This window comes from Bombus huntii, chromosome 4 (assembly GCF_024542735.1).
Source record: "Bombus huntii isolate Logan2020A chromosome 4, iyBomHunt1.1, whole genome shotgun sequence".
Classification (NCBI taxonomy): Eukaryota; Metazoa; Arthropoda; class Insecta; order Hymenoptera; family Apidae; genus Bombus; species Bombus huntii.
Window position 1 is genome coordinate 2770723 of NC_066241.1, and position 16941 is coordinate 2787663.

Below are 16941 nucleotides of genomic sequence, written 5' to 3' on the forward strand. Positions count from 1 at the left end.
AAACGTCGTTTCACGTCTGCCGTCGGCAACGCTTGAAAAACGCGAGACGTCGATTCACGCCACCCGACGTCCTCGGCTGTGTTATGTATGGATAATGAATTTCGTAATACTCGTTCGAACGTCGCGAATATCCTAAGGTACGGAATAAACGATTTTATTTTCAACCTTGCTGTAACGAATAAGACGAATAATATCTCGTATATTCGACGCTAAGTATTTCCGAACCTCTTAAATCCATCCAAATTCTCGACATTCCTTGAAAATCTATTAGGTCGGCTATCTACGTTACAATATCTACGCTATAGAGAATGTCCATCTTAATAAGTATGCATTACACAATTTTTCATTAGAAACAATTTTATTAAACGAGTTGCACCGTAAATTACAATTTCACTTGCAAAGCGACTACGTTTTTTCAACGGTTACCGACACTTGTATATCGCACAGACTCGACCAGGACGTGCCCGAACATGTTTTAGGGAAAAATAAAGAAAAGGAATACGAGTGGACCCTGGTTATTCCCTTAAGTTCATCGAAGGCCGACGAAATAAAACCAATCTGTGTGGTTTCGTTGGTTCGTGGTTAGTTGGGACATGCATCGGTTCGTTGCAAACATTGCATTTCTTTCCTTTTTAATTCGAGCACGATGTTTGGTACGGGCAAAGTGCACTGATCCTGAAGACCGTTCCTCTTTGAACGACACGCTTCGTAGCGAATCAATATATTCGGTGGCATATATTCCCTATACCGAGTCAGCAATTCCTCTGACGTAATTCGAGGAACACCCTTCGGCTTTGTACAATCCTCTGCATCGCTTCTAGATACTTCATCCCTCGTTTTGTCCACAACTGTACACGGTACCAAAAGATATTTCTGCGTTTTAACGTCGGTAGAGTCGGTCTGCGATTCTGGATGTTGCTGAAGCGTGCTCGAACACGATTTTGATCTATCCGTAGGCTCGTGCCTACGACCAGAAGCGACAGCGTTGGTACGAGGTTTTCGACAATTTGGCTCGAACGAATTCGAACACGACTTAGGTCTGGGTGTTGGCTGACAGCAATAAGCAGGACAAACTCGTCTTCTCGGCTCCCGTTTCGAGGTATTTGGTTTATCGACGTCAAAGGAATCGAGGCCGTTTCTACGTTTCACTGCCGGCAAATCGCGCTTAATATCGGTGACGTGCTTTTCTTTCGGTTGCTTCGTGCTTGGACAAGTAGCTGCGTAATTCGATGGCGAACATTGGAATTTTAAATCAGGTTCTTCGAAGCCTTTGATCCGAGGACGATCTTCTTCGTCGATAGTATCGGCTGATCGTTGGATTATCCTAGCAGTCGGTCCTTCCTCGCAAACCTTAGATTCCATGTAACCGTAATAATCTTCGGCCCGTGGAAAAGTGATCATTCGTGTTTCCGGTCCACGCTCGTCGATCTTCGTTTCGAGAATACCGTGCGAACACGGTCCCGATTTCTCTGGTGGGCAGATAAAACCCACAGCCGTGGGCCGCTCGCTATCTCGAGGGACGCGCGTCTCGAAACACCTTTTCGCTCCAACGTCCCTGTCGTTTTTCAAGCATTTGGTGATCCTAGCTGTCGCCTGTTTCTTAGACGCGGTACAACCGAAGAACGTCACAGGTGCGTCCCGCTCTTCCACGTTGCAATGGGTGTCTGCCTCTTCGATCGTTGGGCCGTACGCGACTTTGGAATACGGTTTGTCCGGATGTTTGTCGCCTTTTTCGATGTGTAACGTCGTTATCTTATCCGAGCCATTCGCGGACCGATTTTCTGTGGGAACCAAGACGGCTCTAGCGACCGGTCCCTCTGAACATTCGCGGGATTCCAGGCAAAAGGTCATAGGACGTTTCGCTATTGGACACGATTCGTTAGACGTCGTTGAATCTTCTCGAGGGTAAGACGCGATCCTGGAAGAGAAGTTGGTTTACTCGAAGCGAACGAAGGTGTAGAACAAGTTTCGAGTTTAATTTTCCTTTTGCCAAAGTTGCAACGATATAGGAAATTACTTCTCAACGATATAGGAAATTGGCTTCTCTAAAAATGTATCTATTTTTGAGATAGTCGTTCTTCGCAGACGTTCTAGTAAAGATTATGGTAATCAATTCGTTGGTGGAGAATCGTGGGTGGTAATTAATTACAGCTCATTACTACGTTACGTCCTTCCTACCTGGCCGATGGTCCAAATTTTGTCGCTTTCGTCTCGACGAGCAAATTTATCTTCTGGTTGGCTGTACACCGATCCCCGGGAATTTGGACGATATGCGCCACAGGTTGATCACCTTCGAAACGACACTCCAGCAACGTAGATCCCGGTGGATAGCGCGGACAGCAGGTGGGTAGCGTGATTGCTGGATGTTGTTGAACGTCACGACGCTGTAGGAATCGAATTACATACAGCTCGTATCGTCCACTTGTCGTTGCCTCTTTCTTTTTTTCTGGTTGACTTTCGCGAACCATCTTCCACGTTTTTGTCCCAGCCGAGTTACGCTCTCTAAATAGCTCGCGCCAAGCTATTTTCGTACGCGATTTGATAGTTTTCGGCGAATGAACGCGTTGTACGTTTTAGGGAACAAACGAGTTAGAATCTTACGCATAATCGGATTGTTTTGACTCGATTGTTACAACGATATAGTCATATTCGTTCGATTCTCCAACCTTTCACCTTTTTACGACTATAAAAGTAACGAAACCCGTACTGCGCGAGTTGCGCTAAAATTTCACTGCGGATTTCGCATCATACGTCCGTTAAGTATCGATGATTTTTTAAAAAATTGATTTACTATAGATTTATCATATCGATTCTTCCGCTTTTATTTGGTGTTGTTGGATTATAGGTAACGCGTAATATAATTTCGCTTATGTACTTTCGAAATAGAAAGAGTACATGGTTTACTTACGCTTCCTCGCTCTTTCCCGTTGTATGATTTGTAATTTTTAGGATTGCATGGGAAATTTAAAAATAAATTACGATTCGCAATCACGCTTACTTCGCAGAGAAAAGATCGGAAAGAAGCTAACGGTTAATAACGTTTGTCATTTGCATGAAATTGCGTTCAATTTACACAAATAAACGATTATAAGTTCGATAATTATAAATTACCTTATAAAGAATCTTTCGTTCGAAGAAGAACGTAAAAAATGGAATATACGTTGAACGCTGAAATTTAAGTTAATTTAAACATAAAGTAAAGTTCACGCGGAATGGTTTTTTATCTAAATAATTTTTCTTTTTAATTCTTTTCTTTCCCTTTTAATACGGAAAACTTTATAGTGATTGTACTAATCGTGTTTCCTACATTTTGTATTCGAGGAGACTAATTACAAGAAAATACTTGGCGTCGAATATTTATAATTCCCTTAGCACCTATTGTTCGAACGTCTAATCGTTCAAGTAAACAGCTAGATATTAAGATTCGTAGGGTTATCTGTGAAACTCGAAGCGAAAGGTTAAAAATCGATCTAGACTCTTACTACCGTAACTCAAAATTCATCGTTACACGAACGAGATTGATTTTTGTTTTTGCACGAGTGAATTTCTTACCTCGGGAGAAACGGTTTGTAGTTGTTTTTCGATTTCGCTGCAAACGCCTACCAACTGAGAGTCGTCGGTGTTCTTGCTAAAAGGGTAGAGTTCGATATTAAAAAACATGTATTTCGTTTAAAGCATCGTGCGATTAACATCGCGTTGGCAAATAATTCGTTCGCGTAGATGCAAAGGGGTCATGTAATGAAAAATAATTTTTAAACGACAAAGAAGTATCTCTTGTCGTTGTTATTGCGATAGTGCTCGAAGGTACTGTCTTGCTGTTGACAAAAATTCACCGCTGCTTTAGAAACGTAAGTTTCTAAATTCTCTTTGTACGAAATAAATGTCTATGTCTATCTTTTAGATTTACCCCTCTGTACATTAACACGCAACTAAGAATCGGTCTGTGTATACAACGGCGGGCCGATGGCTCGATTCCAGAGCATCGATTTGCATTGCTTGCGAATTTCGCATTGCTCGTTGAACTAGTCAGCAGGATTGGCCGTTCATTGATTCAAATCCGAAATAAGCACGCTGGCGAATGTCCAGCCAGCGTATGCAAATCTCTCGGCCACTCCCCTATAAAAAGAAACTTGACGTTATGGTACAGCTGCACCCTTCTACCGCGCATCGTTCTCTCCTTCGTAATTCGAGCCCGTTGCACTTTTCTTTTTGTCAAATTGTATTTTTCGAGTGAACGCGCATTCGGATTCGTTAGAAGCGATCTAATCGCGTTCAAATACTATTCTAAATAAACGTCGCGCGTTGAACGAGTTACATACACGTGTACACGTGTCGCTATTAGTACAAAGAAATTTGTATTTACGATATACGTGTACATAGGTAATTTGAATTTCCTAGAATGTTTTGTTATACGTAATTTAAAAAAGAAAAACGTTTACGTTTTACAACAGTCTGTTAGAGTTATTAAGAAAATATTAATAATATTATTCCGTATAAGATGTAACAGAAGTAAAATGTCTTGTATTTTTTAATTACGTTCAGTTTTACTTATATTCTGTAATGTATCGGGGATATCAAATCCATCGAAGAGAGTCCATTCCAAATTGAAGAAAACGGAAATGGAAGATTGCATAAACCACGAATAGTGCGTTAACTTTCAGCGAGCGAAGTCGGTACGATCCATTTCTTTTTTCATTGTTTCTTTACCCGCGTTACATCTGACCGGTTATAGCGACTGATACGTTGGAAATTTTCTATATCACTTTCACGGATTTAGAACGGAATACCAATGAATAAGCATTCATTTAGTTAGATAAACTTTACGTTTTATCTCTTACGATCAAGGTGAAAGTGATTCTATCTAACAGAATTAAAATAAACGTTATCTCGTTTAAAACGATCATTTGCGAAAATTTACGCAAACTGACTACGATTATGTATTTGGATGCTTACGTTTGAAGAATATTACTTTCTGGCACGCGCATATTCTTTGCAGCAGCCGCCATAATTTTCTTGATTATGTATCCTCTTTATTGGTACGTCAATGAGACTCGAGTGCATACCTCGTACGCTCATAAAAAACACGCATAATTTAAGAATTTTCAATAAAAATGTATGTTTTCACAAAAATTTTAAAGCTTCCACATGTTTCTACCGCCTGAAGCCTGATGCGTAGCAATTCTTTCTTCTGTTTCCGATTCTGCTATTCGTAGCGATTGAAAAATCGAGAATATATTCAAACGGAACACATTGTCTCCTAGTCGGTCATAGTAAAATAATACATATGTATTTCGAGAAGTAGCAATTTCTTACACTGTAAAACGCGTGACGTCTGTCTTTATATTTTCTCGTTAATTCTTATAATGCAGGATAATCCAAACATCTATTCGTTCGTGTTCGATTTTAAGAAATTTTGTTCCATATTACAACTATTTAAACGACATTTGTAATTAACGGCGTGTTAACGTTTCACAACATATGTATTTGTACACCTTCCACTTGTACATCTTGAATAAGTATAAACGCGTTGTAATAGAGTTTAAAGATAAATAAAGGTTTATTACAGATGTAAAATGTACAACGTGACTCCCGGTGTGCTTATGCAAATAATATAAATCATCGAGCCTTCACTGGTGGCGGTGTTCCCTTTCCAAGCTGGATAAAACGAGGATTGTAAAACGTTGGTGCGACATGCAGCTACATACAAAGTTAATCTAATTGAAAATATATGTCGTTTTATCGGATCGTAATTCCTTATCGGGTCTGCCGCAGTCGTGAAAAGATCCTGCAGCGTCGTGGTACCATAAATACCATGGCATACCGCGGTAAAATTAAACACGAGTATTCTTGTTCCAGTTACTAGTATTCGAATATGACCATAGTATTGGAAAACTTACGAAATTTAGACTACGATTCGATACTGTATCTTACAGCCTTAAAGAGAGAGAGAGAGAGAGAGAGAGAGAGAGGGTTGTACTAATTACTTCCGAAAATCACCCGCTGGATCAAGAAAACAAAACGGCTAATAATACATCTTGTCCACACATCCATTTACGATTACAAACGTGAATCGTTATCGATTGTCTCTCGAGGATCGCGAAGAAGAAACCAGGTAAATGACCAGACGGAATATCAGCTGGTAGATACGTGTATCCAGGCTACATGCGAGTGCCTATTCAAACAGCAGGACGGGACACTACCTATAGCTATGCGGTTTCGTTACGGTCGAACGGTGGAACGAGTTGAAAACTAACGAACCTTTCTTCCCATGCACCGAACTAGCCCGTAATACCTCGACAGAGGTTCTAGGGTCGATCTGGCGTTGTTTTCAGCTCTGAATCTGACTTATCGCGCAACGTTCGCAGGTACGATGAATCACGATTTTCCGACAATCTACGTGTCTATCCATCACTGCTGATCGTTTGAATCGACTAGATGCAATTCGAAAATCAATATCAAGAGATTGTGGAAAGATGCGTGAATCGGTTGCGGTAACTAATGTATGATCAATTTTGCTGGATTTTTATAATCTACTATTAAATGAAATTTGGATTGCGAGGTGGAGTGCTAAATATCGACGAGATCAAGTTTAACGCTAGTCGCCAGAAATAATAATTCGTTCTTTACAAATACACATACGTTTACCATTCGAGGACATTTGGTTGCTGTTTTTGAGACATTTTGCACGAGTAACGTTACGTTTGTAGCTCAAATATAGATATACGGTAACACAATTTGTATAAGTTTTATTTGCAAGTATTTTATTTGCAAGTATTCTTTGTAGTATTACGAACTAATTTTACATTATCGTATGTAATTTACGATTTAAAAGCATATTATTTGGAAATATTATATTATAGATACGGGCGTTGCCGCGAAGTAAAATAATTACGAATTTAAACAAGATAATTATTTTATTTCAATGATGCTTCGTACAAACATCTATGGACAATTAAACATCATTTCTTCGTTTTTTTACGAAATAAAAAAATTACCACATGCAGCGGGATTTGAACTCGGGATACTCGCTCTACCTACGGTCGAGGAGATCCAACGGTATTTTTATACAAATTTAAGGCAAGTAAGCTGTTTTTTCAATTTTGAAAAGCTTTTTAACAACTTGCAAAAAATCTGTCAGGAGTGGGATTCGAACCCACGCCTCCAGAGGAGACCAGAAGGCACGTGGAGATCAGTTAGTGACTGATAAGGTGAACACCTTGAGTCTGGCGCCTTAGACCGCTCGGCCATCCTGACATGTGGTAACATCTTTTCATAAAATACGAAACACTGTTCTCGAATCATGTTTTGTAGCTATTTTATGACGCTTTAGTGCTACGATTTTCTTTTTTTAACGGAATATACATAAATAAGGTAGTTCTGTTCCTAGGTATATAAAACATTGGTAAATTCAGCTTTGTAACGAGATATACTATTATTTACATTGTTATTTTCATTTTTAACCTTTTGTTAGAATCTTTGAAAATTTAACTTTTAACAATTAAATTTCCTCGGCATCGGTGAACAATCATCAACGAGCCTTTAACAGGCATGAAACGCAAAACGAATCGCATACGATAGTAGTAGTAGCGCATTGATACAGGATCTCTCGTAGCTTCAACGAGACACCGATAAATTAGTTTCGTATTATCCCCCTGTCCTTGGTATCGCCTTACGACCCCCGGCCGGTAGGTCCTTCCCATCATCGACTACCGTATCTTTTCCCCACGAACTGTCTCGTCGATAAAAACAGCGTGAGCCAACCGACGCGACGCATAAGAAAAAAGAAGAAAAACAAGCGGCGCGACAAAACAGAAAGAGACACACGGATCTACATGGAGCGGCGTCCTTTTTTTTTTATACGCACGACCACCGTTGTCCCTTAATCCGTTGACGACGGCGCGGCGCGGGCGTTGTTTAATCCGCTCGTAAATCTGGCGCTTATTTTCCGCGAGCGAGCAGCGAACGAAGGGAACGATAGGGGTTAGAATTAAGACAGCGCGAAGTTCATTGCCAACGTTAATAGAATAACGTAATGGAATGCGCGGTGCACTTTGTGTCTTATACGGGTCCTGATAATTACGCGATCCCCGATGTCGTTCACCCCGACGCGGCGCGGCGCGGTGTGGCGTGGCATCGTCGGCTTTTCCATCGTGTTCAACGTCGGCCTTAATTAATCAGCCGAGAAGCAGAGGCTGTCGATGCCGATGGTGAACGAGCTTTGGATCGCCTAATAACGATACCGATTCGATGGCATAACGAAATAAAGGGAGTCTTAAAGATACAAATACGCGTCAATGACATAACTTGGAGATTACAAAGCAAAGAGTTATAGTTAATTTAATTACAAATCGAAAGTCGTTTCTTTTAGTACGTCAGCGTTCGCAATCGATAGTATGATAATCGAAATCGCCCTACATCCCAGAGAGGAAGACTCGAAGAAACACGTCCGAGGTAATGATTAATGTCGCGAAAAGTAATTGCTATCCTGGACAAGCTTAGCCCAGCGATTTATCTTTCGGTCGAATCAATAATACTCGTTCCTTCGTCTCCTATCACTGCAAGAGGAAATAAGTTTTGATTTACAACGCAGACACGGTCGAGATCAGGCGGATCGCGTTAGGCTCGCTACTAATTACAGCTTATTGTATCCAAGCACGATGGTTTCGCGGTTTCGCGTCGCGGCTAGCCGCGCGAATCGACCACGATCGATGCCGGAATCGTTAATTAGGATCGTCGAGGGCGGCTCTCGCTTCTTCTTCTCTCAGCTGCTACCGCTAATGACTCGTGGAATTTAGTTACTCGTGCTAAGACACGTGTTTTTACGCGTCTTGCCATTGTTGTTTTTTTCAGGCTGATGGCGTTATTTCGCGGTGTGCGGTATTAAATTTTCTCAGAACGACCAATAGGAGCGGGTAATTAAACGCGAAGTGTCTCGCGCAGCTTCTTGGTGATCCAGATTTGTTTTTAATTGCGGCAAGTTGACTGTGTCTGTAGATAATATAAACTTCGAGAGTAATATTTGTGTAGGTTTTAAATTAACACGTTCGCTGCGCATCAGATTGTCCTTACTCACGATTGTCTGCTATACTGCTGCCCTTTTGGACTTGTTGTTACTTTCGATCAAAAACGTACACCATAAACGTACGTTAACTCTTTCGTTATTATAATAGCTGTTGGTAAATTTATCGCTGCGCATTAGGTTACGTTCTTTTCATCGATTATGCCGATAAGACACGAGGTTTTGTTAAAGAAATCATATATTAAATTAACACGGTGTGTTCTTCCTCGTTCTTCGGTTAAAATTCATTTTCACTCGTAGCTTCCTCAAATTAAGTATTTCGATCGCTCGTGCCACTTTTTCATACGAACATATTATACGCGTGTGGTCTTGAATGGTGGGCGTCATGTGGGATCAGAGCGATGCGATTAAGCAAGGTTGCGAGCTATATTGAAACCTCGCGTCTCGTAATCTTGGAAATTGAAAGAGGAAATTGTTCAGTTCCTTGGAAGAGTGGGTTGCAGTTGTTTCGATGATAGTGATTTTGGCTAATTTGTCTTCGATGGTCTTTGGCCTTGGCACAAAGCGTTCGAGATTCGATTAAATGAACTAACGACAGATTTCGTACTTTGCATTTCACGATTGCAGGTCTTAAACGACGCAGGATGGAAATTTATTCCGATTTATCGATTTATTCGAATTATAATCTTTGATCGTCGCGCTACGTTTGACAGATTTGATAAAACAACGATACGTTTTCTCTTAAATTCGTTGTGCTAAATTTGTTGCGAATGAGAAAAGTGTCATTATTGATAAACGTGACAAAATCTAAAGAAACGTCGAGCGAAATATCGAAAAAGGAACGGGATCGGAGGAAGCTCGGAATGGATGGATGAATCAAGTAACAGGGAAAAACGGCCGAGCCGAGACAAACTCCATCATGCGCAAGGGCTGCCAGCGAGCGAAGAAAAAGAAGGACAAGAAGAAACATCGACGTCGTGGAACGCGAAAGAAAACGGGGCGTCGAGGGGCGCAGGAAGGACGGAAGACGCGGTGCAGAGGGGTCGTAGCGTGTGTCGAATGAAAAAGAATCTCGTGACGCACGTTTTCCTCGCAAACAAGCAGGATCCAGCAGCGTAACGCAGCTCCGTGGCTTTCCTCGTGCACGCGGCGCGGCGATCCATCACGCGTGCGCGTTACGCGCCTCGTACGCATCGTTTGCAAGCGACGAACGCGACCCACGGCGCCGTCCATGGCGATCCTTATCGACCAAGATCCGCGTGGAATCGATCGCTGTTCGTTGTACGAATGTAGAGATACACTCGATGGATGGAAAATTCGAAGCGCGATCGCCCGATCGATCAACGTTCCACGTTGGAATTGGAACGGAATAAGGCGTCGATTGAACGCAATTTCAGCGCGCCTTCTCCGCCATTACCCGACTGCTTGAGAAATCGAGGAAGAATCGTCGATAACGAATTTCACCGAAGATATTAACACTCGTACACTCGTCTAGAATATATGTTATATACACGAGCGATCATTACTAGACCGTTTTATAAGGTGTAAAAAAGCATTCTGTGCTTTTAGTTTTACGCTAATTTCGCTAATTAATATTTCGTTATTTCGGTGTTAGATATCTTGGATATTCTTCCGAAAGACACCGGTGACCGATTGGCTTGAAATTTAAAAGAGGTGGTAGACCCGAAACGTAGAATTTTAGCTTTGGATATTTATTGGTTTCCGAGATAGTAATACAAATCTTTCGATACTATACATTGAATGCTACCTATTTAGACGTTGCTGATACAATCGTCTTTGTTGTATTAGTCGTTGTTCTATAAATACATCCCGAGGCTCCTGTCGCTATTATATCATCGGCAACGGTTGTATTAGTAACGTCTGTACAGGCACCGTTGCACGCACGTATAGTACCGAAAGATTTTTATTAATATCTCGAAAAGGAATAAGTGCCCGGAACTAGAATTTTATATTCGAGGTCTACTCCCTTTAAATTTCAAGTAAATTGGCCACCTTTCGCAAGTGCAACCGACATTTTATATCTAATGTCTGCATACGATTCAATACATGTCCTAGATGCAACAAATTTGCCTATGCGCCCACGTAATGCATATCTAAGAATTTTGATTTGAATTCTTTTAATATTCGGATTGATTCGTTCTATAAGCACGCTGCCTGCGATGTTCTACCTACATGGATCGCATGCATATCCCGTAAATAAGTCAGTTTTCAAAATTTTAGACGAAATTTAATGTGTAATTAATCACGGAGCGTGTACGAAATCTGAGTCTCGTAAAAAGTTAAGAAAGAAAATTGATTCTTGGGTTTAAAGCTACCCGTCGATTGCCATACAAAGCTAAGAGGTTCAGGATGACGCACGAGGATCGCGCTCTGATATAATTGAAATTTAAGCGACATCCTCTGCTTCCTCGAACTGCACCCACTGGGAACATAGAAGTATGTATAAATAACACCTGTTGGCGAGAAACACGCGAAGGATGACACCTACTGTTCTTGATGAAATTTAAATCGCGGTTGCAACATTCGTTGATTGGACGAGTTTGCGTCAAGAATCGAACATTGATGCTGAATCGATGCCTTGGATCGGGGACAATGGAATTGATAATAATTGAGCGGTTGTTCCGATAACCCAATCGAAGACTACTCGAGCAAGCTAAGTCGTATGTTGCCTTGACGAAATTGAAATTTAAATCATAGCTGCTCGTATTGATGCACGGCACCTACGGTCTGTGATGAAACTTAGAGTTGCAAAATTTGTCGGTTTAGCGATACCCGTCGCTCGGATAAAGAACAGTCGTCGGAATTAAAATTTCAACCGTTCGCGCAATTCCAGCTGTCTCGGATTTAATTTACGTAATAATACTATAATATGTGTATAATGATAACGATAATCAGTCACATATTACGTATAGTGTACTTAGGTATATAATTAAAGGTTGATAATCCTAGTGTCGATACAAAAATTTACTACGTTCTTCAGCGAAATATAGTATCATGTAGTATTTTATGGAGAAAGTCGCCGTAAAGTTTACGGTTGCCATAGAAATTGTCCGGCGAAAACGATCGACCTGGTTGAACGTACAATTTTGCAGAAGCGGCTTGGTTTCACCAAACTATTTATGAATTTTTCCTGTTCGCAGAATTACGCTGTTAAATTATCTTTTTTCGCTCACAGGATGGAAATCGTCGTGATAGTAAATCGACGGCGTTTGCTCCAGTTTCGAAAGAGTTCCTGCAGAGCAGGAAACGATTATCGATTGCGATCTTAGGTCCGGTCTGAGTCAGCGATGCTTTGAACGTTGGTAATAGACATGAAAAATTGCTTCGAATATCATCGATGATAACATTTAAATTTCACATTCAATATTTAATCATTGGTACTATTGGATCGTGAGTAACCTCTACAACGATTTCGATTAAGGTAATTTTGATTTGTATTCCTTATTTTACGTGATCAAGTCGCCGTCAACCGCGTACGATATAAAAATCAAATTAAATCTACATCGATTCGGAATAATACCATGTTATATCTATTGGACGACGTTCTTTTAAAAAATTATTCGATCTTGAACCAATATCTAAAGACAGAGGGAAAAATCGTATATTCCTAAGTCAATGTAAATACATGGAAATAAGAAGATAAACGTTTTCTGTGAAAAGTAAAATTAGGTTTTCCTTATTTCAAACGAACGCTACATACATACCTAACAATTTTACATCATTTTGAATTCCTCTGTAACTCGTCGAAGCTGTTAATTCGCTGGAAATCACTAACGCAAGTCTATCAGGATAAAATCATTCGCGTAGACAGTCTTCTATTTTCAGAAAGGTATTTCCTGTTTTTAAAAATACCTACTATGATACAGTGGATAGGATGGTACTTTTTCGATACACCGAAGTACTTAATCGTGCTTATCAGCTAGAACGATCAAAGTTCTATAGCGCCGTTTAAGTAAACCAAGAGCGAGAAAGTGATCAAAGGCGAAGTTTAATGTATAATTTTATTTTATTTAACGCGAATTTCATTGGACTTTAAGCGTAAATATTGGAATTTTTTTTGGAAGTAACCGTTCGTTTAGAGGCGTAGAAAAGAAAGTACGAGCTGGACGAGCCTTCGAACAGTGACCATTGAACAGTAATTGACACACGGTATCAACGGCTGGAACGTGACGCGAATTTCATTCTTATAAATCGCAAACGGAATTAGATTCTTGCATTATACGACGGTACGAAGAAAGGTACCGACTCAACCTCTCCTAAATAGAAGCTTGATCGAGTGTAATGGGTTCGAATAACAATGAAATCAAGTTCGATGTAACTTGAAAATCTGAATCCATTTAGCGGCTACATGTTATTTCGTTGAATAAACATCGATTCGAACGTTTGCAATTACCAAATGTGAAATTGGAAACACAAAAAGATACATACCTACGTATTTGTCATTTTGGTTTTTTATTTTTGCAGCATCGTCATACTTTTCTCTGGTAAAATTTTGGTCTTAAATTAATCGTATTACCTTAAAGCAGATCATAAAAATTAAAATGATAAATAAGAGAATTTCATCTATTCGAAACGATTTAATACTTTACGTGTATGTACACACCGATATGTATGCGCAGTTAATTAATCCTTCTGTCATGTTCTACACCTACGTTTTAATAACAACAAAATATTTTAAAGAATTTTAAGATTTGATTAATCGCATTAATCGTTTTGTGTCAGCACACAGTTTAACGTTTCATAATGAATTACCATTAACGCGAGCATACAACCGATGTAACAGATAATTGCACGCGAAACGTATGATATACGTACGATATACGAGTACTTCTCGATGGAATCGGCTCTACTCCGATTGTACATAAAAATATTCGTGCTATCAGCGAAAGGTTAATTATAAAAGTTTGCCCTCCCTCGCTAGATCTCGCGCGGTCACTTTCAATCCGCCATCGAGCGGCCCAGCATTCGGTTATCTTATCTACTGTACCTTTTAAAATTCCCACATCTCTAATTAGTACCGCGAAAGAATCTCGCTAATCGTATACCCGAAGATTCTTTCCATATTGGCTATGCCAAACGGTTGAACAGAATTGGTGCAATTCATTTATACAATATCGTAAATAACATCGTAATTAACACCAGAATATAATATATATAAAGAAAGAATGCCGTGAATGCCATTCTGGACACGGTTGATCCTATCCCATGCCTATCCTTACGCTCGAGCCTACGAGCACGACGCGCGGCGCGGCGCGGCGCGGCAACGAGTTGTCTCTGGTGTTTGCTCGGTACGGCCGCCAGAGGCGCTGCATGTTACGTTCGGTTTCGCTAGAAGCTCGAACAGATAGTCGTGAAGCCGTCTGCCGTGTGGACGATCGTGCGACGTTGCTCCGCTCGCGTTCATACGTTTCGTTCGTCGTAAACCGTTGTCGATTTTGTGTGTCGCTCGGAAAACAGTGGTTGATGCGCCTGTCCTTGAGAAGAGAAACGAGAGATGCCGCCGTGCTCATCTCGACAGTTGGCGCGCATTCCTCGAACGCGATGACGGCCACGCCGGACCACGAGCGAACCCGATCTGGAAGTCGTGACTCAGATCCTTTTACTTTTCTTCGTATATACCTCGTGCCCGGTCGACCACTTCAAGTCCTTTCTATGCAGGCAATCGCGTTCGACATTCCCGTGCACAGAACAAAACGCAGTTCTCATTTGGGGTCTGTTCTTTTATCGCGCGATTCATTTTGAAACGCACGGTGAGTCTCTCGGTGGTCGTACATATACGTGTCAACCGATGGTATTCCGTACATTCTCGGAACCGTTTCGCCCGTCTCTGACAATGTACGTCTTATACATCGCGTTGTGCGAACTGTCGTGACGTGCTGGTCGTACGTAGGATACTCGTGTACCGTTGTCGATTATCGTCGATCGAGAGAGAACGAATGCGCGGAGGAAACGCTACACCGGCGATTAAAAGGTGCCAACAGAGAAGCGTGTCGTAAATATCTGTCCGTAATCTTCAAATTTGTGAATCGACCGTGTAATGATCGGTTGTATGTCAGAGATTCCACGAGTCGGGCGCCGAAGGACAAGAGTCACCGGCGACGATAATCGAGCGAAAACATTGGTCGATAGTAAAAACACTGTTCACAGTTCAACGCTTGGCATTATCTCTGTCCGTGTACGCAACGAGGGTGACCGCTGTATTTGTTTTTCTCGATACACGTGCTCCTGCGAGCGGCGCGATACGTCGCTCCATCTATATTTAGTGGCATCGTTCGGAGCGAGAAATTCGTGAGCCCTCGATCGCAGTACGCGTTTTCTCGGTCCTTCGAAATCTCTCTCTCTCTCTCTCTCTCTCTCTCTCTCTCCCTCCCTTACCACTCTCCTCCCTCCTTCCCACCCACTCTCTCTCTCTCTCCTTCTCTTTCTAACGAGTAGGGTGTGAAGACGGAAACATAAGGTGAATTTCAGTGAACTCCCTCGGACCAATGCCGCGATGGTGAGAAACGTATGGTGTATTCGCGTAAACTTTTCTCGCGGAACTGGTGGAATGGTGAACGTGTGACGTCTTTAACGATTCGATGCGACTTAAAGGCGCGCTCTAATTACGTAACTTTTGTTTCGAACCGATCGGCGGATCTATTCGTACGACTAATATGAATCGATTTTACGGAACGGTCGTCGAGTTACAGTAAATCAAAGCGAAGGGAAGAAACTGTGAATCGTGACATGTGAACTAGTCGCATCCGGAGACATGTTGAACGCAGAGAACACCGAGGGTTCGCCGAAACGAAGGTCGACCTTCTACGTATCTTTGGATACCGATGCCCGACAACCCTCGAAGATCCCAAAAACGATCACCACCGAGTCCGACAAGTTCGTCAGCAACACATTTCCCATAAGTAACTCGAAAACGGTGCCAAACGTCATTTTAACCCGTACTTTGAGCAACAAGGATGATTCCTTGTCAAATTCAAAACGTACGGAGGAGTCATTCCCCGAGTCCAGAGGTAAAGTGCAGTCATTAACGAAGATATTTGAGACCCCAAAGGGAGAGCAGATGACAAACAGCTCCGAACAGAGAAAGAAGGTGGAAAGGACCAGGTCGTTCAAAACCATCGAGAGATTTCACAGTCGATTCACCGGTCGAAAGGATACGAACAGAAAGGACAGCCGTTTAAATAATACCATAGCGTGCTTCGAAGTGGAAGACGAGGACTCGAGGAAGAAACCGGATGCGGATAAGCGAACGAACTCGAAGAATCAGGATTCGAAGTCGAACGGTGCTGGTAAAATTAGTACGGAGACGAGAACCAAGCAGAATGGCAGTACGACGTTCACCAATTTGTTGATACGTAGAACACACAGCACGAAATTAGCCAGGAGTACGAGTACGCTGGTGAAGGCGACTGGCAGGCACGCATCGGTCGACAATCCGTGTAGCGTCGTGACGCCAGCCAGGGGAGAGAATCATCGGTCGAACACCGAGAAATCGAAGGAAGACGAGGCGCCGGACGATTCTGTCGCGGATAACGACGAGGGTACCGAGTCGTCCGTGTTCGAGGACGCCGACGCGGACGCTGGGATACATTCAGGTAGGCGTGCGCGCGTTGTGTACTTTGTAATCACGATGGGGAGCGTGGCTCGACGTGACGCCGATGGAGAACGAAATTTTTTTTCGATGACGAGATTCCATAGTATAGTCGTTCTTTAGGTTCGACGAGAAAGAACGATGACATAGTTAGGTTTGGGTTAGGTGCGTTTAATGCGCGCGCTTCGTAACCGTTTGCTCACGGTTTCAGTTCTTCGAAAGTTGCGTTTCAACGATCGAAATCCTCGGATACGCTTCGAATATTCGTTTGAATTTATTTCGATCGTTTCATGGCCCATATGAAGAAAAATCG

At 41.8% G+C, this 16941-nt stretch overlaps 1 protein-coding gene and 1 non-coding gene across 17 annotated transcripts in view; one reads left to right on the forward strand and one right to left on the reverse strand.

Annotated features, from left to right (window-relative positions):
- The window catches only part of LOC126864580 (ras GTPase-activating protein raskol), a 255631-nt gene that overhangs the window by 175286 nt on the left and 63404 nt on the right, over positions 1–16941 (forward strand). The window contains exon 1 of one of the 16 annotated variants that reach the window (XM_050616042.1): positions 14374–16632. The exons of 14 other annotated variants lie outside the window; for them this stretch is intronic. In XM_050616042.1, coding sequence (XP_050471999.1) covers positions 15792–16632 — 841 coding nt within the window. In that variant the 5' untranslated portion in view covers positions 14374–15791. Of the gene's footprint in view, positions 1–14373; positions 16633–16941 lie in introns of those variants that run through there. One more of the 16 variants, XM_050616038.1, reaches the window with a different exon arrangement.
- Positions 7133–7254, reverse strand: Trnal-caa (transfer RNA leucine (anticodon CAA)). Its single transcript has 2 exons — positions 7217–7254; positions 7133–7177 (listed from the first exon to the last, which is right to left on the reverse strand). It is a non-coding gene; the product is annotated as a tRNA-Leu (tRNA).